General features: G+C 34.4%; 4 protein-coding genes and 1 long non-coding RNA gene across 10 annotated transcripts; 3 read left to right on the forward strand and 2 right to left on the reverse strand.

Moving 5' to 3' along the window:
• Positions 1–2,372: 2,372 nt before the first annotated feature.
• On the reverse strand, positions 2,373–5,342 carry LOC105702805. 2 transcript variants are annotated; one of them, XM_012430661.2, is made up of 5 exons: positions 5,311–5,342; positions 4,919–5,055; positions 4,455–4,596; positions 3,588–3,707; positions 2,373–3,511 (listed from the first exon to the last, which is right to left on the reverse strand). In XM_012430661.2, the coding sequence occupies exons 1-5, from the start codon at positions 5,327–5,329 to the stop codon at positions 3,447–3,449; spliced, it is 483 nt and encodes a 160-aa protein (XP_012286084.1). In that variant the 5' UTR covers positions 5,330–5,342; the 3' UTR covers positions 2,373–3,446. The 2 variants fall into 2 exon arrangements, with proteins under 2 accessions (XP_012286084.1, XP_012286083.1); XM_012430660.1 differs by lacking the exons at positions 2,373–3,511; positions 3,588–3,707 and having other exon boundaries at positions 4,382–5,055.
• A 3,727-nt stretch (positions 5,343–9,069) lies between these two features.
• On the forward strand, positions 9,070–10,381 carry LOC105702807. The gene is made up of 3 exons (XR_001104318.2): positions 9,070–9,231; positions 9,605–9,689; positions 10,220–10,381. It is a non-coding gene; the product is annotated as an uncharacterized LOC105702807 (long non-coding RNA).
• A 335-nt stretch (positions 10,382–10,716) lies between these two features.
• Positions 10,717–11,799, forward strand: LOC105702806. Its single transcript, XM_012430662.1, has 3 exons — positions 10,717–11,076; positions 11,230–11,490; positions 11,567–11,799. Exons 1-3 carry the CDS (start codon positions 10,740–10,742, stop codon positions 11,737–11,739), a joined length of 771 nt encoding a protein of 256 aa, XP_012286085.1. The 5' UTR covers positions 10,717–10,739; the 3' UTR covers positions 11,740–11,799.
• A 1,213-nt stretch (positions 11,800–13,012) lies between these two features.
• On the forward strand, positions 13,013–17,606 carry LOC105702809. Of its 4 annotated transcripts, XR_001104320.2 has the most exons (8): positions 13,013–13,297; positions 13,484–13,762; positions 13,845–13,982; positions 14,056–14,808; positions 14,898–15,100; positions 15,171–15,310; positions 15,528–16,570; positions 16,864–17,606. XR_001104320.2 is itself a non-coding variant. In XM_012430663.2 (7 exons), exons 4-7 carry the CDS (start codon positions 14,444–14,446, stop codon positions 16,443–16,445), a joined length of 1,626 nt encoding a protein of 541 aa, XP_012286086.1. In that variant the 5' UTR covers positions 13,013–13,297; positions 13,484–13,762; positions 13,845–13,982; positions 14,056–14,443; the 3' UTR covers positions 16,446–17,606. The 4 variants fall into 4 exon arrangements, 3 of the variants coding, with proteins under 3 accessions (XP_012286086.1, XP_012286087.1, XP_012286089.1); XM_012430663.2 differs by having other exon boundaries at positions 15,528–17,606; XM_012430664.2 differs by having other exon boundaries at positions 14,253–14,808; positions 15,528–17,606.
• LOC105702810 lies at positions 17,344–19,651 on the reverse strand. Of its 2 annotated transcripts, XM_012430668.2 has the most exons (4): positions 19,438–19,651; positions 18,427–19,249; positions 18,222–18,362; positions 17,344–18,144 (listed from the first exon to the last, which is right to left on the reverse strand). In XM_012430668.2, exons 2-4 carry the CDS (start codon positions 18,826–18,828, stop codon positions 17,851–17,853), a joined length of 837 nt encoding a protein of 278 aa, XP_012286091.1. In that variant the 5' UTR covers positions 18,829–19,249; positions 19,438–19,651; the 3' UTR covers positions 17,344–17,850. The 2 variants fall into 2 exon arrangements, with proteins under 2 accessions (XP_012286091.1, XP_012286090.1); XM_012430667.2 differs by having other exon boundaries at positions 18,427–19,651.
• Positions 19,652–19,828: the final 177 nt, after the last annotated feature.

Genomic DNA, 19,828 nt, shown 5'->3' on the forward strand with positions numbered 1-19,828 from the left:
ATCAATTAGGGCGGCGACATTATTTTTGCACCTGGACAGTTAATAAGCTTGAAACGGTCCTGGATCCAGAAATGTTTCAGAAACATATATATCGTAACATTAATGTTCACGTGATTATTCTGATAATCTCTTATAAAAATGTATTTAATTCTATTCATGATTTTCATGGAGATTAATGTCCAATTACAGATATTCTTACTTAGCCTTATACCACTGTAATCCAAAAAGTGATTCAAACCATTTTCTATCGTATATTCCATCGTTCAAATTCTGTTTAATAACATATTTTATTCCCGGAGTTTCAGTGGTATAATGTTCTCTAGAAACGTCAAAAGTTATATGTCGTTCGCGTTTTGGAAATGGTTGCTTTACGAATAAATCTGCTAAATCCAAGAAAAATAGTATAGATTCATCGAAAGACATTTCGTTCTTAGTTGCTAAAGCGTTTAATACGGTTTTATACTGTCCGTATATTTCGGGATGTTCAAAATCAATAAAAATGTCATATTCCGGAAAACGAGTATGCTCATTAACCGAAGTTCCATTTTTCTCAATGTCAATTATCACACTATGACAATAATCGTAATCCCGCCTTGAACCTGCCTTATTTATCATGGACTAAAACCAACATGGCATAGTCCGAGCACGTTTTCGATGTTTTACGCTTTTTGGAGACTTAGAATCGCAAGTGAAGAATTTCAGGACCTAACTCGAACAATTTAGAATACCGTAGAAACGGAATATTACAGAGTCAGATGGCAAAATATGGAAAATACTTTCACCAACGGTTGCAAGAGAATTCTGGCTTGTCTCGGGGCTAACACGTATTTTTAGAGCAAAAATGTAGTTATAGCTAAACGTCACAGATGGCGACGCTGGTCCTAAACAGTTGTTAGAATAATGAATTCACGGGATTTCGACAGGTTTGCATCGATCTTTTTATCATAACTTGATCGAAATGACATATAGGATGCTTCTGTTCCTATGATTCTTAACGTAGACTGTAAAAGACTTGAACACAAATATAAATGTCAGTAACGTGACGCGCCAGCTTATGTTCTCACTTGATTAATCAAAATGGCACCACCAAAACGGGTATAGATAAATTTTATTTTATCAACGTCGATTAAATTTCTCAGCGCCTTTCATATCATCTTAAGAGTTATCCGCCGGATAAAGTTACTCGGTTGTTTGAGTAACAGATATCTGGCAGATATCTATTACTGCGCCCTCGATGGAAGCACTTGGAAATGTTTTGTATAACCTATAGACGAGAAACGGGTATAACCTAACAAATTAGTTGCGTGGTCTACTGAGAATTACCGAATGAACGATAATATTACATTCAGTATGATAAACGATAAATATACGACAGTTTATTCAAACTGTAGATGTTTTCAATTTTCTTTCCTTTCTTTCCGTATAATGCTGAACCCCAGTGGCGCTAATTAATTAATATTAATAATGCATATTCTCTGATTTTGACTCGTTAAACGTATCACTCATTCTAATATCATGTAATAATAAAATATCGTTAACCATTTTCTAACAAAAGACTTTTACTCAGCAACTAGAGGATATAAAGTAATAAAAGTACATTAGAAAATTATGCATAATATAATTTAGCATTAATTTCCAAAATCAAGTTCAAAACTTCCCGCCAGTAGACGTAGGTATTTAAAATGTCCCATAATTCATGAAGTTAGCTATTTCTCACTTTTGTCGCGTTGCCGAATTGGCCAAAACATTTAACCGATTAAACGACAGAACTTATACGTACTGATAATTTGACAAACAGTGATGTGTTTACATGGACGTAAGAATATATGAACGGAGTCCAAAATCCCATTTTAGAACAGGAGCGGAAGCCTGCGTGTCGGAAAGGGAGGGATAGGACGGCCATATTGGTCAGCCAATCTTGTAGCCTCCTGATTGGTAGGTCACTATCTTCATATTTCCTATTTGCTGTATCTTATTTCTTTTTGACACTCCTATACGTAAAACATCATTGTTATACTTCTTCGTGCTATAAATGACATATTGTACTTAGTTTACTATTTACCTGTTCACAATTCGCAACGTTCTTTAACTCATTACTCCTAAAGTGACAACTAAATTTCAGCCAATCAGGATTTTGACTAACCAATATGGCTACCTTTCTGTTCCTACGCGTTTCCTCCTTACACGAGAGGCGTTTTTAAAGCTGACACATTTAAGTTTTCATAGGGACGGAAAAATGGAACGATTGAAAAAATATAATCAAATACATTTTGTTTTTTTTTTTTCTGAAAAACAGTTTTATTTATCATACAGTTCGATGGTTAAACTATTTGATTTCGACATGTCTTGATACGGTAGATCGATTCGCCGTTCCTAGCGAGAGTGCTAAAATTCCCCGACATCTGACGGCCAAACCCAGGGACGGTTGGAAACGGTTTATTATATTTGGCCAATAAGAATAATACAAGAAAAATATTTCTTTGACACGATAATTCTTTAAAACTATCAGGAAACTAAGGACAGTTTCGCGCCAAATATACGCTTACATACGTTGTATACGTATACGCGAAGCAATGTGTATACGTGAAACGCCATCGAGTTCTTAACGCCAGATTTGGGCTTGTTAAACCGGTAAGATACACATGTAAACACTGCACATCAAATTCTTAATTAAAAAGTATTAAATTACATCAATAACGGCGGTGACATTATTTTTGGACCTGGATAGATAATAAGCCAGGAACGGATCCATAAATGTTTCAAAAATATATGTCGTAACATTAATGTTAATATGATTAATCTGATATAATATGATAATCTTATATAAATTTATTTAATTCTATTAATGATTTTCAGGAGATTAACGTCCAATTACAGAAATAGTCTTAATTTGCACTATACCACTGTAATCCGAAAATCGATTCAAACATTTTTCTATCGTATAATCCATCGTTCAAATTCTGTTTAATGACATATTGTATTCCTGAAGTTTCAGTGGTATAATGTTCTCTAGAAACGTCAAAAGATCTATGTCGTTCATGTTTTGGAAACTGCTGCCAATAAATACTTACCAATAAATTTGTTAAATCCACGAAAAATAAGACAGTTCTGTCAAAAGACATTTCGTCCCGAGTTTCCAACGATTTTAATAGTTTTTTGTACTCTCCATATATTTCGGGATGTTCAAAATCAATAAAAATGCCATATTCCGGAAAACGAGTATGCTCATTAACCGAAGTTCCATTTTTCTCAACGTCAATTATCACGCTACGACAATAATCGTATTCTCGCCTTGAACCTGCTTGGCGACACTCCCTTAACGCATTAATAAAGCGTTTGAATGGCACAAAATTTGTTAAACTAATTAAATTCAACGTAGAGTTCCACTCTAAGTAATAGCCATTGCTCGTTGCTTCCTTTACTCGTTTTGCAGATATTTCCTCTACCTACTCTGGATCCCAAATACTTTCTTTAGCTCCTACCACCAAGGCTAAGGCCAATATGGTAATAACTACACAAATGAAATAATCGTTAACGAAATTAACGATACTAGGATTAGGGATTTTCAAAAGAAAAATTAATAATACCTTTTCGGCTGAGCACCATAATTGTTAGGAAATCAACGATGTCTTCACGACTAAGCATGTTACGCTGTAACGATCTCTTTAAATAGGACTCATTATCTTCAATATTCAAAGTGATGACAACTAAAGAGCAAAGAGCAAGAGACAACATTCTATCGTATTTATTATACACATACATTGTTCATCATTACATTTTCATATTTATCACGTTAGATTAATTAAATTTCTGAATCATTTGAGATACGGTATCAAACAGTAACAGCCCCATACGAAAAAAGTACATACGGTATACGTATATAATGTATTTGGCATAAACATGTATATGTATTTGGCATAATCAAAAATATACGGAATGTGCTGGGGCATGTATTAATGTCCGCGCCGTCTACAGACAGTATACGTATTTTTGAACATTTAACATCCATATAATATACATGGACGAGTATATATATTATACGTAAACGAGATATATGGTAAATGTATGTATGCATACTAGAGACGTGTATGAGATATCTGACATGGTAGACGGACGTATGTACGTATAATAAACGTAAATAAAAGTTTCAACATATGGTATATCTATCTTCAAAAGTTCAACAGCTGTATATTAGACCTATTTTTCATATATGATATTATGCGTATTTTATACATATATAGGACGTATTCCAAATGTAGGTGGAATGATTAAAAAAAGTATCATTTATTTTGCATGTGGACAGTTAATAAGCGAGGAAGGGTTCTGGATCCATAAATGTTTCAAAAACATATGTCGTGACGTTAATGTTAATCTGATTAATCTGTTTATTTCTATTGATGATTTTTATGGAGATCGATGTCCAGTTACGGAAATAGTCTTAATTATGATCATACCACTGTAATCCAAAATCTGATTCAAATCTTGTTCTGTCGTATATGCCATCCTTGAAATTCGGTGTAATAATATATTTTTTGTCTGGCGTTTCAGTGGATGCTTGATATCCTCCAGAGTCATACATGTTTCGTCGTTCATGTTCTGGAAACTGTTGCTTTACGAATAAATTTGTTAAGTCCAAGAAAAATAGTAAAGATTGATCAAAAGACATTTTGTCATTAGTTTCCAAAGAGTCTAATAGTTTTATGTACATTTCATGTAATTCGGGATGTTCAAAATCAATAAAAACTTCATTCTCGGGAAAACGGGTATGTTTGTTTACAGACGTTCCGTTTTTCTCAACGCCAATTATAAGATTACGACAATAATCGTGTTCCTGCCTTAAATCTCCTTGTCGACATTCTCTTAACGCGTTAACATAGTCTTTTAATGGCACAAAATTTTTTAAACTAAGTAAATTCACCGTAGATTTCCATTCCAAATAGGAGCCATTGCATATAGCTTCCCTTTTTTGTTTCGTAGATATTTCTTCTAAATCCTCTGTATCCGAAGCAATGCCTTGCGCTCTTGCTACCAACGCTAAGGCCAGTATGGTAATAACTACACAAATGAAATTATCATTAACGAAATTTACAATATTAATAACTGCACAAATGAAATTATCATTAACAAAATTTACAATACTAATAACTACACAAATGAAATTATCATTAACAAAATTTACAATACTAATAACTACACAAATGAAATTATCATTAACGAAATTTACAATACTAATAACTACACACATGAAATTATCATTAACGAAATTTACAATACTAGGATTAAGGTTTTCAATAGAAAAATGAGTAATACCTGTTCGAATGAGCACCATAATTGTTAGGCAATCAACAATGTCTTCACGACTAAGTCTGCTACGCTGCGGCGATCTCTTTAAATAAGAGTCACTATCTTCAATATTCCAAGTGCTGACAACTAGAGAGCAAAGAGCAAGGGATGATATTCTATCGTATTTATTATACATATACATTGTTCATAATTTCATTTTCATTTTTATCACTTTAAGTCAATTGGACTTCTGAATCATTTGAGATACGGTATCAAACAGTAGCAGTTGAAGAATTAATAAGCTTCGATTTTATAGAAATATCGGGTCAAATAATTAACCCCTTAACTACAGCGGAGTCGGATGCGAAGTGTGCATATTTTATATGAATACGAAATTCACATGTCGCTTTAAATACACGGGAATGAAGGGGACCACTATACTGGCGCTTCGTAGAGAAACGTAGGTCATACGGAAGCCACTATAGTGGCGTTTCATAATTAACGGGTTAATGCCTCTGATAAGAACCCACTGAACACCAAACCTAACAGTTACGTAACTTTAAACTAACAAATAACATAACGTTTGATATAATGTAATAACCTAACAGATACGTAACATAGAGCTAACTAGTTACATGACATTTATTACAATGCAGCAACTTAACAATTATGCAACATGAAGCTAACAGGTTACATTATCTTACATTATGTTACTGTTCCGATATTACTGTGTATATGCAGCACATATTTGTAACAAAGCAGAACTACATTGGTGCTGTCATCTATTTTATTACACCATCGTCATCGCCATTGTCATAATTCATCATCAAATGTCATAAGATTAATATATGTAATATTTTGTTTACTACTCGCATGAAATCATAATAGTCTTTAAGTAAAATCAGATAGTTTATCATTTACGTAATTGCATTGAAAGTCTGATTTGTCATTTAATATCTAACGATTGTCAAATACCAAAAAACAATTAAAAATAAAAAGTTATATAATTCTGGATGAAATTGCGCTATTTTTTTTTTATTAAATGTATGAAACATTAATATTATTTTAAGGTGACTGAAATTATAATATTAATATAACATTAATATAACATGTTACATAACATGTTACCTTACTGAGTGGGAAATAATAATAAGTAACATCTGACTTAACTAACTAACGGATTAATGGAATGATTATCCAAATCAGACTGAAATCGTGAAGAAAAATTAACATTTGCAGATTCTGTTTCCACCTAAACTGTCACTAGCGGCAAATTTATACCCTAATAAAAGAATTTGGGATATGCTCACGTTTGGAATGACCGTATTTCTGTAAAGAAATAGTAATAAATTGTGAATACTTACATACAAACCATGCCGTTTCTGTCGAGGGTGCTAAAATTTCCCCACACCTAGCAGCCAAACTCAGGGATGGTTATAAATTGTTTATTATATTTGACTAATAAGAATAATAAGAAAAATATTTCTTATATATGNGAAAATTTGCCACTAATATACCTTTAGCACATATAGGTCATAACTAACCGTGTCATTACTGTTGGTATATATAGGCGATTTGAAAATTTGCCTCTAATATAACGTCAGCACATATAGGCCATAACTAATCGTGTCACTACTGTTGGTATATATAGGCGATTGGAAAATTTGCCACTAATATACCTTTAGCACATATAGGTCATAACTAACCGTGTCATTACTGTTGGTATATAGACGATTTGAAAATTTGCCACTAATATACCTTTAGCACATATAGGTCATAACTAACCGTGTCATTACTGTTGGTATATATAGGCGATTTGAAAATTTGCCTCTAATATAACGTCAGCACATATAGGCCATAACTAATCGTGTCACTACTGTTGGTATATATAGGCGATTGGAAAATTTGCCACTAATATACCTTTAGCACATATAGGTCATAACTAACCGTGTCATTACTGTTGGTATATAGGCGATGTGAAAATTTGCGTCTAATATACCGTCAGCACATATACGCCATAACTAACCGTGTCATTACTGTTGGTATATAGGTGATTTGAAAATTTGCCACTAATATACCTTTAGCACATATACGCCGTAACTAACCGTGTCACTACTGTTGGTATATATAGGCCATTGGAAAATTTGCCACCAATATACCTTTAGCACATATGCGCCATAACTAACCGCGTCATTATTGTTGGTATATAGGCGATTTGAAAATTTGCCTCTAATATACTGTTAGCACATATGGGCCATAACTAACCGTGTCATTACTGTTGGTATATAGGCGATTTAAAAATTATCCTCTAATATACCGTTAGCACATAGGGGCCTCGATAATTCTTGTCGATGCATCACCTATTTTTTTTTCATCATTGAGCAAAACTTCAAAAATATTTTAAATCCTCCAAAGAACTACCTTTTCAAGCAAATATTGTGACACTATGTACTAACGGCCCATATACTCATATCTCACTTTTAGCGTTAAAAGACGTATTTTAGAGCACTGTTAAAAGCGACCCTCCTCGTGTATCACTTTTAAACCACTTTTATAGAAAATCCTTAAAAGAAACTATAAAAGAGGTAAATGAACAATAATAAATTGCTAATGAACCATTTCCAAACAAGCTTGAAGCTTACCTACGTTGTAAAATATTCACGCGTGAAAATTTTACAACGATAATTTTCTAATATAATAAATATACTATAATGTTCTATTATGTAATGTTAAAGCTGACGTCGAGACATTTCCAAAACTCTAGTTGATAACTATCGTATAAAAGATTGTTGATCCTACCCCACCCGCGCATGGAAAGCAATTACAATTTTATACAATTTTTAATCCATTATAAATAAATATTCATAATAATTGTATAAATTAATGATTCGACTGTTTAAATCGTGTCCACCATTTTTTGTACGCCCTGTACATACTAACCGAATCATACATGGACGTAAGAATATATGGATGACGCCCAAAGTCCCATCTTATACCGGGAGAGAAGTCTATGCTTCGGAAAGAGTGGAGTAGGCCGGCCATATTGGTCAGCCAATTTTTCAGCCCCCTGACTGGTACGTTATCTGTTTCATATTTCCTGTTTGCTCTAACTTATTTATTTTCGCCACTCCTCTACGTAAAACATCATTTTCACACTTCCTGATGCGACACGTTTACGTATTGTACATATACATTTCATAATTCTGCGCAGACCATGCAACCAATTTGTTAGATTACACCTATTTGTGACCTGTAATTTATACAAAACATTTCTAAGTATTCCCGATGATCCCGTAATAAATATCTGCCAGATATCTGCTACTCAAACTACCGGATAACTCTTAACTGGAAGTGAAAAGAACCGAACTGAAAGATATCTTCCGGATAACTTTATCGGGAACTTATCCGTGGATGAAAAAATCAGGCACTAATCGGAGTTTAACTGGCTTACAACAAGTTTAACACTATTTCTACCAAAGGTGTCGAAAGACACCTTTTAACATTTTAACTTGAAATTATTTTCAAAGTTTAATAATTTTTTCTCAATTAATGTTTTGAGTTTTCGTATAATAATTGTTAAATTTATTTAGCGGTATCATTTTTCTCCAACTCGTCAAAACCTTTTGGTCGAAATAGGTATACACAAAATCGTGGTAGAAATAGTGTTAAATCGGATATAAACCAGTTAAACTTCGGTTAAATCGAGTCGTGGCAACACCGGGCTCTAGTAAATTTAAATAGACCCGCCAAAGTAAACCGTTGGCCATCTGATGGAGACATTCTCAACCACGTATCAACATCCGATTCGAAGCTGGTTTCCGGGTGAGCGTGCACTCTTCCATATTGTTTTTGGAAGCCGACGAGAGTTATCGTTGCTTCGAGGTCCGGAGTAATCAGAATTTTCTAGAGCAATCTAGACTTTTCTGACCGGCAGAGATGAGGGCGAAGGTACGTCTACGTTATTTGTTGCAATTGCCGAATATATTTTTTTCCGCACTTTTATAATACAAACTTAACACGATATAAATTGCACACTAAGCTGACACCTGAATTTATACACGAACTAAAATGTGCGCATATAATACACGGCGTCAGCAAAGAATTAATTTTTATTAAGGAATAATAAACTACCTTGTAAATTTTAGTGTGAAAATTGTAAAGTTTTTGTTGCAACTTGATATACCATACTTTATTACTCTTAAATGTAGTATCGGTAAAAACAATATTCTGGATGGTATATTATAGACTACAACAGATCTGTAATTTTTATTTTTCAATTGATGAACCATGATTGTTAACTTTAAGTGTATTGTTTATTTAGTGGCGTAAGAAGCGAATGCGCAGGCTAAAGCGTAAGAGGAGGAAGATGCGTGCAAGGTCAAAGTAAATTCACGCAGCTTTTTTCCGTAAGTATAATTTGTATTTCAATTACCACAATCTTTCAATTAGAAAGTATTTATTTATTATAATTTGAGTATAATAATTTCATTTTTGAATCTGACTTGAAATGCGATGGAATTTGCATTATTCCAATTTTGCATCATTATGAATTTATACGTCAATTCAATTCTTTTGGTACAGAGAAATTAGATGAAAATAATTAATTGTGTGCAGATACTTGTCTCACCGAGTATTGTTTAATGACTAATGTACTCTTAGTAACCATACATCATTTTCTGCTAGGTAATTCTAGTTCTTAGTACTAAAAGGGTTAATTAGTGATATACAGTTGTTAGTTCATTCCTTTGTCCTATTCTTTATTTCACTGATACTTTCTTAATTATACTTAAATTATAAGATAAATTCTTCATCAGTTTGCTATAGATAAAAGGCCACCTATATTATTTGGAAGTAGTATGGCTTAAAAGGGTATATAGTAGGATATTCAATCATTAAGTTGTGTTAAAGTATATAAAATAATTTAATGTTTTTACAGATCACCAAGAACTACCTGACAACCAATACCATTGTCTGTTATCGGAAAGCTGACTGGTCTATTCAACATCCCTCGGATCAGTGCTTATCAGCAAAATAATTATTTTAAAAGTTCACTTGTCTTGGATACATTTTAATAAAATATACTCAAGATGAATACAAACTTGTTACCTACGAAATACCTTTCCTCAATAAACATTTTTAAAATATTCAGTATATGTTGATAGAGTAGGGATTCAAAATGTTATTATATTATAAATGACACATACAAATAGAAAGAAAGGATGATTCGAACATGAATTTAATATTTGATAAAATAAATATTTTAAGATAATGATGTTAAAATGTTAGATTAAAGTTGTAAGAATCTTTAACTTCATTATGAGATAGTGTACAGTTTCATTTAACTAACTTTTTTTCTTCTATAACGTTGTATGTAATGTCTTAAATGCAGTTGCCGGTTTTAGATAACCTTTCCAACCCCCATGCGGCATAGACATAACCTCAAAACCAGTGACAGGATGAGTAACCGCATATCTCAACAAATATTCGCTGCGGGACGTATTTTATTTAAACCCTCGAAAATATGTCGTTGCAAGTTAGATAGCAACAATACACAGTTGCTAAAGTCGAGATTATACGCAACCGACAAAGCTTACAAAGTTACTGACGATGAAAACGTTACGCAGAGTAAAAAACCTAACCTCTCCATTGGTGCGAGGGGAAAATACAAGATTTTCCAAGATGATGATTCGACGGTTATATTTGATGTAGACGAGGAGAAAAAGAAAATTGATTTGAAGGAGTTAAACGCCCCCATGGAAGAAAAAGATTCTTTCGAAGGCATCAACTTAAACCGTAAACTATATTCTATTTCTTATTTATGTTTTGTTATAAAGAAATCTCATTGAATATCTCAAAACAGTCTTCAAAAGAATTGTTAATTACTTTACCGACATCTTATGTCTCATGGATCGTGTTCTTTTATGTATTTTTATTTTTATTAAATAGGAGGAACGAATGGTGTATTTGAAATCGAACATCTCATTGATGTTTTAAAAAAAGACAAAGCCGTGGACATCTTTGTGGCTACCGTACCTAAGGAATATGCTTATGTTGATTACATTGTTGTCGTCACTGGAAAGTCACAAAAGCATATGATTGCGCTAGCTCAATTTGTACGCAAGATATATAAAATAAAAAGAGAAAAAGGGGACAGAATACCAAAAATTGAAGGAAAGAAGTCACAAGAATGGTTAGCTTTAGACTTAGGTAAGCTAAAAGATATTTTTGAATTCTTTTGTCAAAATATCAAATTGCTGAAAATAATTCATTTACTTTTCTTTAGGAAATATTGCTTTACACATCTTCTCATCAAATGTTAGAAAGATGTATGACTTGGAGACTCTGTGGACTGTTGGCTCTTTGTATGATGACGAGACCCACAAAACCTGTAAATCTAGTGAGATATTTGAGAAATATAATGCTTTCCTAGCCAATCTTGAGCCAGCGGACGCTTAAAAAACCTAAAGTAAGATAATATTATAAATTGTATAAATAAAGTTACCTTATACTTCCCAATTTCCATTTTCTTTCATCTTCTTCACTTTAAACTTTATAGTGAACTATTAAAAATGGTGAATCATCCCTCTACTTTGATAGAAACAATTGTTGCAAATATAATAATCTTTACAATATCATTTGAAATTTCAGCAGTATATGCTATAAAGACTTACTAATCTCTGATTTTATTCCTTAATTGTTTTAAATTTCCCGGGAAAAAGTGACTATGTAGAAATTCACAATTCTGATTGGTTGAGCGTATAGTTAAACATGCAGCTGACTCCATAATATTCCATTTCTATAGTACTCTAAATTGCTTAAGTCAGGTCTTGAAACTTTTAATTTTCGATTTTAAGGTGAAGTGAAACCCCCTTCAAATCAGTCGATTCAAATACAACACTTTTTTTAAGGGTATTGGCTAGAACCGTCTGAAAGTTTGACACATGACTCATTAGCACCTAGAAATTATCCTGACACTATCAAAATTTGGGCTTTTGAAAAAAATCTTTTAACTTAACCCAGACCAGAACCAAAATGGCGTCGAGCTCTCATATTTCGATCAATATACAATTATCGAAGGCTCTGATATGAGAAACGAAAGAGTCAGGACAATTACACGACAATTTAAAACACTCTGGTAATCGAGAAACTTGCATTTGAACGGGATAAAGGCAAGAAAAGTGTTTTATGCGCTTCTAATCTAAAATGATGGCAATACAAGGTCTCGGAGTGAAAATTTAGTTGACATGAAAATCACAGATGGCGCAGGGGGTCCCTCTGCAGTCAATTAGGGCCCCAAAAAGCATAAATCCAGAGTATTTCCGGAGTTTTACTTCAATTTCTTTATAATTATTGTACGAAAACGGCAGGTGGAGTATGTCATTTAGTACAATACTCAATATAATTCGACACAGATGCCGATATAAAAATCAACGTAGGTATTTAGAAAAATCTTCTTTATTGACGTCGATCAAGTTCCTCGACGTGTTTCACTTCACCTTAAACCAAAGATCAATGTAAATACTAATTAACTGAAATAAAACCGCTTAATTTTCAGAATCAGGCCCCTTTCAGGGCATGCGAATTCTCACGTATCGTGTCATAAGAAGTTTCACTTCAAAAAAGGATTTCGGAATTATCTTTTATTAAAAAATCCATGCCTTAAGGGTTAACGTTTGCAGGCGATTTCGATACTGCAAACCTACATTTACTACCGTGACGTAAGTACCAGTTTAACACTTTTTCTTTCCGCATTACCATTTTGACGTTTACATGAATTTATGCAATGCATTCTTATACTAAACAGTAGTCAAGCCTTTATAATGTAGGCCGTGACACCGTGCCACATGCACACACTATACTATGATAGAGGATCGTGAGCTATAGTGCGTGCAGTGCACCGTAGGGTTTCAAGTATAGTTACGTATAATTAGAGCAAGCCGATTGACCGTGACACCTCTCAGTCGTGTCTTTGTCTCTGTCATACTTGGTTAAACCTGATGACTCTCTTGAAACGGTATGGCATTTCCTTTTATCTCTTGACTGTGACTGTTCTGAAGCAATACGGCTCACCCAGTGGAACTACAAATGTACGCGTTATCTCGATCCAACCACTGCCTTATCGAGTTATCTGTCGACTGACAAGCTGACTAAGAGCACGTTTTGCTAAAGCATTCCCTCTAATCAGCCTTTTTCCATTCAGGTGTCCTAGATGTTTGCACTTTCTCCGTCATTGTCCTATTCTCCAACTCTGCATGGAACTACGATGCGAAACCCTTTGAAAAATCTTCGTCATCGTGGAGCCTCTTCGACGGATGATGGAGAATCAAAAATAGCTTGTGGAATTGCTAACAATATCCATTGTTTATTTTAATTACACGTGTTTCAAGAGAGGCTCTGGTGATCTCCAGCGAAGGGATTATGTTCAAAGCAGAGCCGTAGTCACTGTGGTCGGAGGAAATCTGAGGATTGAATTTTAAAGGTAATGTACTTTGGAACTTTGTACTATGTGTATTCATATGTGGTAATAGGATTATTATGAACAATGATATTTTTGATTTTAGGGAATATAATTATTATAGTTAGTATAACTATCTACCAGCTTTGAGTAAAAGACTGTGTCTAGTTTTCCTTAAAAAGGATCGGTAGTATGATTTAGAAATGCTCATAGAATGGATATCAATACGATTGTAAAATGACATGTAAGTGTATTATCCTAAGGGTCGATAGTCATAAAATTTAATATGAAATTATAACATAAGATTTTTTACACAGGATAGTGAAAGACCAAAAAAAATGTTATACAATATTTTTACATTGACAACAGTCAACTCTGAAAACTTTTAAAAATATTGTATTACTTCTAATTCCTTTTAAACAAGAAATCACATATTAATTGAAATATAAATTGAATTATAATGGTGTATTGTCCTAGGATTATTGATATAAAAATATTAATATAATCCTTGCAGTAAAGATGACAGCTTAATTCAATAGAATCATAACATTCATACCGTGGAGACTTTTCCTGTGATAATATGATAATTTATCGAGGATATAAAAAAGGGAAATCCAGAAAGAATAATGAGGACTACATCCCTAAGTTTTTGCAATGTAATTTGAAATAAACAATTTCAAAGTGGTAACAAGAAACTTAACAAAAATGGCAAAGAAGTCTGGGCCCATCTGCCAGGCAAAGGCAACTCGTTGCCTGAAGGTTCCTTTAAAATCAACAGAGCAGATCTACTTAGTCTTTTTAATTCCAACGCTGCTTAGTTGTATCATTTACATTGTGCACTTCTCATCCGATTTGGTGGTAGCGATACAGCATTTTAGAGAAGAGCATTCAGCATGGGGATGCTATACGATTGGTTTGATGTATGCTCCTGCTATTGCATATTTTGGACTAACCGTCTCGAGACCAGACTGGTGGATGACAGAAGATGATAAATTGTCTAAGGGAGTCGTGCAATGGTTTTTGCTACAATTGTGTCATCTTATTGCATTTCCACTATTTGCACTTTACAGGTAGTACATTCTAAACATTAAATACAATCATGAATATTAGTAAAGTTAATTTCTCTTCAACTGGAAATAATCTTTGAACATAATTTCAGATATGCTGGCCAAATAGTACTTGCAATTGATGCTATTCTTCTATCTGGACAAGAAAGGACAAAAACCTTAAACGTAGCTGCTGTACCAGCTGCCATTGAATTATATTTCTTCCTTCAAGCCTGGTTCCAGGCAGCGCCGCAAGCAGTACTGCAAACTCATTTGCTGTTTCGACAGGAACATATCATACGCAGTGCACAATCTGGTACAGTTACTTTTTTAGCATTAACCTTCCATTTTACTTTCTCTTTATAAAAATAGAACATTTCTTACAGTTACGGTCCACGTTCTGTGCATCTTCATGTCGATTTTGGCACTTTCCATACAGACAATGTCCTTTCAAAGGTTTGAAAGCCAACGAGTAAATGGTAGAAAGGTACCCTGGGCAATGTGGTTAAATAAGTATCGCACTCAGGTAATCAAGACTTGTTTCTTAAATAACTAATTTCTTACTCATTTCTACATCTGTTAATTAATAACAATTAGAAAAACTCAAGTCTTATTCTATTACTTTTAAGAAACCTTAACGACCTACATTGGCAATGAATTTTCTCTATTTCAATTAAAGATTATACAAAGAAAAAATTAATTTTTCTTATGATGAACTAATAAAAAATTTACTCGTTTCAAAGGATTTTGGAAGTTTAGGTGAAAAGAAACCATTGCAATCGACTGTACTACCTGAAGAAAAGAGTACTACAGAACAAACCACTTCTGAACAAAATGTCGAGACGGATTCCAAGGAAGATCTATTACCGGACAGACCAAGTAATCCGCTGTATCAAAATCTCACCGATGGAGTACCAGTTCTGGAACGTCAGATTTCGACAACTCCTCCGTTGCCCCCTCGGAATGTTCAGGTTACACCACCTCCAGCTCCTCTGCGAGGAATCACAACGGTGACACCTCTTCCAATACCAGAAATGCCAGCACCCCCTCGACCAGACTCTGCACTAATTTCACCGGAGTCTAAATATCTAAGTAAAGGAGCTTTGTTGCCAGCAGAACCATCCGAAAGCCAGTACGAAAGGTCTCCAAGTTTAAGAGTGCCAACAAGAGTGTACACCACGAAGGGCCTCGAAGAGGACGATCCCATTGGCAAGTTTTTGGGCATACTCTGGTGGTGGTTTTTTATCGCACCCAGAATATTTTCCATTGCTGTGTTCTACGAGTTTTACCCGGAATATTTGTTAATAATAGTGGGCCTGCATTATGTCATCATGCTCGCCTATTTGTTCTACTACTCCAAGGATTATTGCGTAACAACAGTTGCCATTAACCTGTGGCTTGGCATGGTGTATATCTTTGGTATAATCGAATATAAAGTGAAGTTCAAGTATGCAGATCGCTGGATTATATCCTACTATGTGTTTATGATGTTGCAAAACACGTTTTTATCACTAATTTGGTACTTCTATGCTGAATGGGATAGCTATTGGTATGCGTACATATTCTTTGCCACCTTCGCAAGTATGGGACTTTGTATAATGTGTACTGTAGTGTATTACGTTTTACTAAAGCCAAAGAAACACAGAGTGTATGCTAGTTGACCCGACAAGCAAACAAGTAATATCAAACGAGTATGTTTTAAATGCAAAGCATTGTTTGAAAATGTCAAAAATATGTTACGCAGCCAAAGTTAGTCTTCGCGAACGTCTCTTCGTCTTTTATCCAGGTAATGTTTTTCTAGAACTTACATCACTATTTTCAAAGATTCGAAGACTTGTATCATTAACGACGCTAATTATTTTCACAAATACTGTCCAAAACAGATTTTTGAATGATCGGTATTACCTGTGAATTATATATTGTTTGAATGATAATTAGAAATTTCTCCTTAACAGAAAAAGATATGAATAAGCTATTTAAGAAAAATATGTAGTGAATGAATATAGCTATAGGTTAGACATTATATATAATAAGACACGTACACTTTATGTGTAATATAGCGATCTTATCGATTCACAGGTATCTTTTATGGTCAATGCTAGTCTTCACAAGTACTTTATCACTTCTTCCAGTAAACGGCACGAAAAACTTAGTAAAATATTAAAGCGTTAAAGGAAGAAATAAAATCTTTGACAAAGGTAAAAATGAAAGAATGCAAAGAAAGTTAACCAATAGCGTAATCTAACTGTTAAAAGACTAAAAGAAAACGTGTTCCGTGGCTAGTAATAGGTGGGGCAAATACTTTTTGGATTCTTCCAGTGAAGGAAGAATGAACTTTAAGGAAATTTAAATTATTCCTCACGGTAAGAATGAATGAAGTTGAGCTTCTTAAAATAACAATACGTAGAATGAAATTCAAATTCAACGTTGAGGTCTCTACTAAAGGTGGAAAAGGTTCTTGCTTCACTTGAAACGATCTCATGTCCTCTAAAGTAAGTCCCAATGATTATGAACAGAGTCCAAGTTATATACAGGTGTTCAAACATTGAACTCGATGGATGCTGTATGTGTTCATATTTAGATATTTATTTGTTATCTAACCGTTCATATAGTAAACACCAGATGTAAGCTTATGCAAAAGATCCGCCGAAAAAAGACTTGTAAATTTAGTTACTAAATCTGGCAGCAGTCTCTTTTTATCGTACCGATAAAAAATGTTATTTTACTTAATAGTATGTACAGAATTGTAATGTACTATATACAATATAAAAGTCACTGCTCATGTATTGTTTTACACGATTATTAAAATAACTCGAAACGAGCACGGACCGCCTCTCTCGTTTAACTTTGTACATGAAATGTCACTATGCACGATTCAGCTTATGTTGCTTTTTGTGACTTAGGAAGATATTTGATGTAATGTTCCCCTTTGTCATAAACTATTTCATACAATAGTTATGATGCATCACGGGCAATTTAACTGTCAATAATTTACATGCATCATTGCCAGGAACTCCATGAAACAAAAATTACCGAATTACAAATCGGGGTAACAGAATTCTGATCTCAAACATGAATATTAGAGTCTCTGTGGAGATTGCCAAGTTGAGCCTCGAACAAAATGTCATTCAATAATTTCTCTGCTATGATTCTTTGATCCAGTCTCATATTGCGCAACTTTGCAGCAACGTTTCGACCAATTGCATCAAATTCGTCTTCCACGACAAATGAATTATTATGAGAGACTTTCAAGAGGTCACCGCATTCGGCATCTTCTGACCGTCTTCTACGTATTATTGGAGGCTCCACCCAATCAGTTTGTTGTTCGCAAGACTCCTCACCTCCAGGCAGACATTCCTCCTGCAGAAGAGAACAAATATTAGTCTAATGGAATAAGTACAACGAAAGTTAGAAAAACTAAATAAAAAATGCAATACCGCTTTATAGCACTTTCTGTATCCACGCTTCGTCCTCACTATTTCGGGACAGTTGTCTGCAGATAAGTCTATGTACACCATTGCTGGCTTTCTCTGATTCGATTTGCACTTAATCTTATCAATCATGAATGGATGGACTCTCTATGAATGAAAAAAGTATATGAAAAGATATTAAGTATGACAGTTGTAGAAGGGCAATACATACTTTTATATGGCTAAGAAAGTTTCCCGTTGATTTTAGATTTCCATTGAGCAACTTCTGGCATTGCAAACACCGCACCGTTACATTAGTGCCTTCGATCCGTATCACCGTAAAAAATTCCCCATCCAAAATGGCTGGTAATCGAACCGGGGTAAGGGTCATGTTTTGCTGAGGATTAGATTGAAGTGGTGTAATCTGCGCTGTCTGTTGCTGTTGTTGTTGTTGCTGCTGTTGTTGATGTATTGTTGGACTTTCTTCATTTCCATGATTCTCAACTTGAGTCGGTGTTTGATCACCAACAGTCTGTGTCAAATCTCGTTGTTGTTGCTGGCCAGCAGCTTCTATCATACACGAGTCGAAGCCTTCGATCTTAGCTTCGTATCGTTGCACCGGGAAGCTGTCCATGATCCAACTGTGTGGATCACAGGGATGTTGTGCCACAAAAATCTACTTCGTTAACTTACCGCTATAAGCCGTTGCTGTTTCATACAGGTATATAAAATGTAGTTATTTATCTCAGGCTCTTATTGAATTTGAGATAAGCTGCCAGATAAGGTGGTAACGTACGACAACATCTAGATCAGATGATAGATGAGCAATCCCAGGGTGCGACAAAGGCCAAGAGAAGTATCAGAGATACTATTTGCCAACCTCCAGGCATATGAATTGATACCTCCGCAAACTGGTTTGTGCAATTATTACACATTCAAAGATACATCCTGACATGTCGCTGAGTTCCGTCCAGTTGCCTACCACAGATAAATCTTCGTGCACTGCTCTTACTTCGACTATTCTCACAGATGACAAACAGTGTTTGGCCCGACTGCTGTAAATAAATATGTCCACCCTAAAGGCTAGCGATACTATTTCAGTATTTATGTATGCAGTCTTCGAACCACATTTCAGGCAACCAGCAATTGATTTTCACCAAGCGTTTAATTGCTCTACAAGCTTGTTATCGGCTAGTTTAACTGTTTGGCCAGCAAACAGAAGTGCCACTATAAAGTCTCTTACTTGTATAATAGGACCTTTTAAATATAACCTCTTTGTACGCAACTTAACTGCAGAGACTGAATCATAGTCATACACATTTATTTATTAGAGCCATTAGCATTAAAAGCACGCACGAAAGATATAAACATTCCTTTGAGCCACCTGAGATGAAAGAAATCACATCATGATACCTTATCAAAAATTGTTGTCAGATCAAAACCCCACTTCCTAGTTCGACCCAAAGGAGGCGCCACCTTTGAAAAGTTTAAAGATGGCGTCCTCGAGTAAAAATTCAAATTAAAATACACATTAAACGTAAAAAAATTAAGAATCCATTTTTCTCTCTCATCGTTTTCTCTCTCATACTTCATAGAAGGTGAACAATTTGCGTAACCTTAACAAACGAAACTAT

This window comes from Orussus abietinus, unplaced genomic scaffold (genome assembly GCF_000612105.2).
Source record: "Orussus abietinus isolate OABI.00-Male unplaced genomic scaffold, Oabi_2.0 scaffold580, whole genome shotgun sequence".
Classification (NCBI taxonomy): Eukaryota; Metazoa; Arthropoda; class Insecta; order Hymenoptera; family Orussidae; genus Orussus; species Orussus abietinus.

Coding starts and splice junctions, on each gene's coding strand:
- LOC105702806 (XM_012430662.1), top strand. CDS start 10,740: ATGAGTAACCGCATATCTCAACAAATATTCGCTGCGGGACGTATTTTA. Junction 11,077..11,229: donor CGAAGGCATCAACTTAAACC/GTAAACTATATT, acceptor TTTATTAAATAG/GAGGAACGAATGGTGTATTT. Junction 11,491..11,566: donor ATGGTTAGCTTTAGACTTAG/GTAAGCTAAAAG, acceptor ACTTTTCTTTAG/GAAATATTGCTTTACACATC.
- LOC105702809 (XM_012430663.2), top strand. CDS start 14,444: ATGGCAAAGAAGTCTGGGCCCATCTGCCAGGCAAAGGCAACTCGTTGC. Junction 15,101..15,170: donor CATACGCAGTGCACAATCTG/GTACAGTTACTT, acceptor CATTTCTTACAG/TTACGGTCCACGTTCTGTGC. Junction 15,311..15,527: donor TAAATAAGTATCGCACTCAG/GTAATCAAGACT, acceptor CTCGTTTCAAAG/GATTTTGGAAGTTTAGGTGA.
- LOC105702810 (XM_012430668.2), bottom strand. CDS start 18,828: ATGGACAGCTTCCCGGTGCAACGATACGAAGCTAAGATCGAAGGCTTC. Junction 18,363..18,426: donor ACTTTCTTAGCCATATAAAA/GTATGTATTGCC, acceptor TTTCATTCATAG/AGAGTCCATCCATTCATGAT. Junction 18,145..18,221: donor ACAGAAAGTGCTATAAAGCG/GTATTGCATTTT, acceptor TCTCTTCTGCAG/GAGGAATGTCTGCCTGGAGG.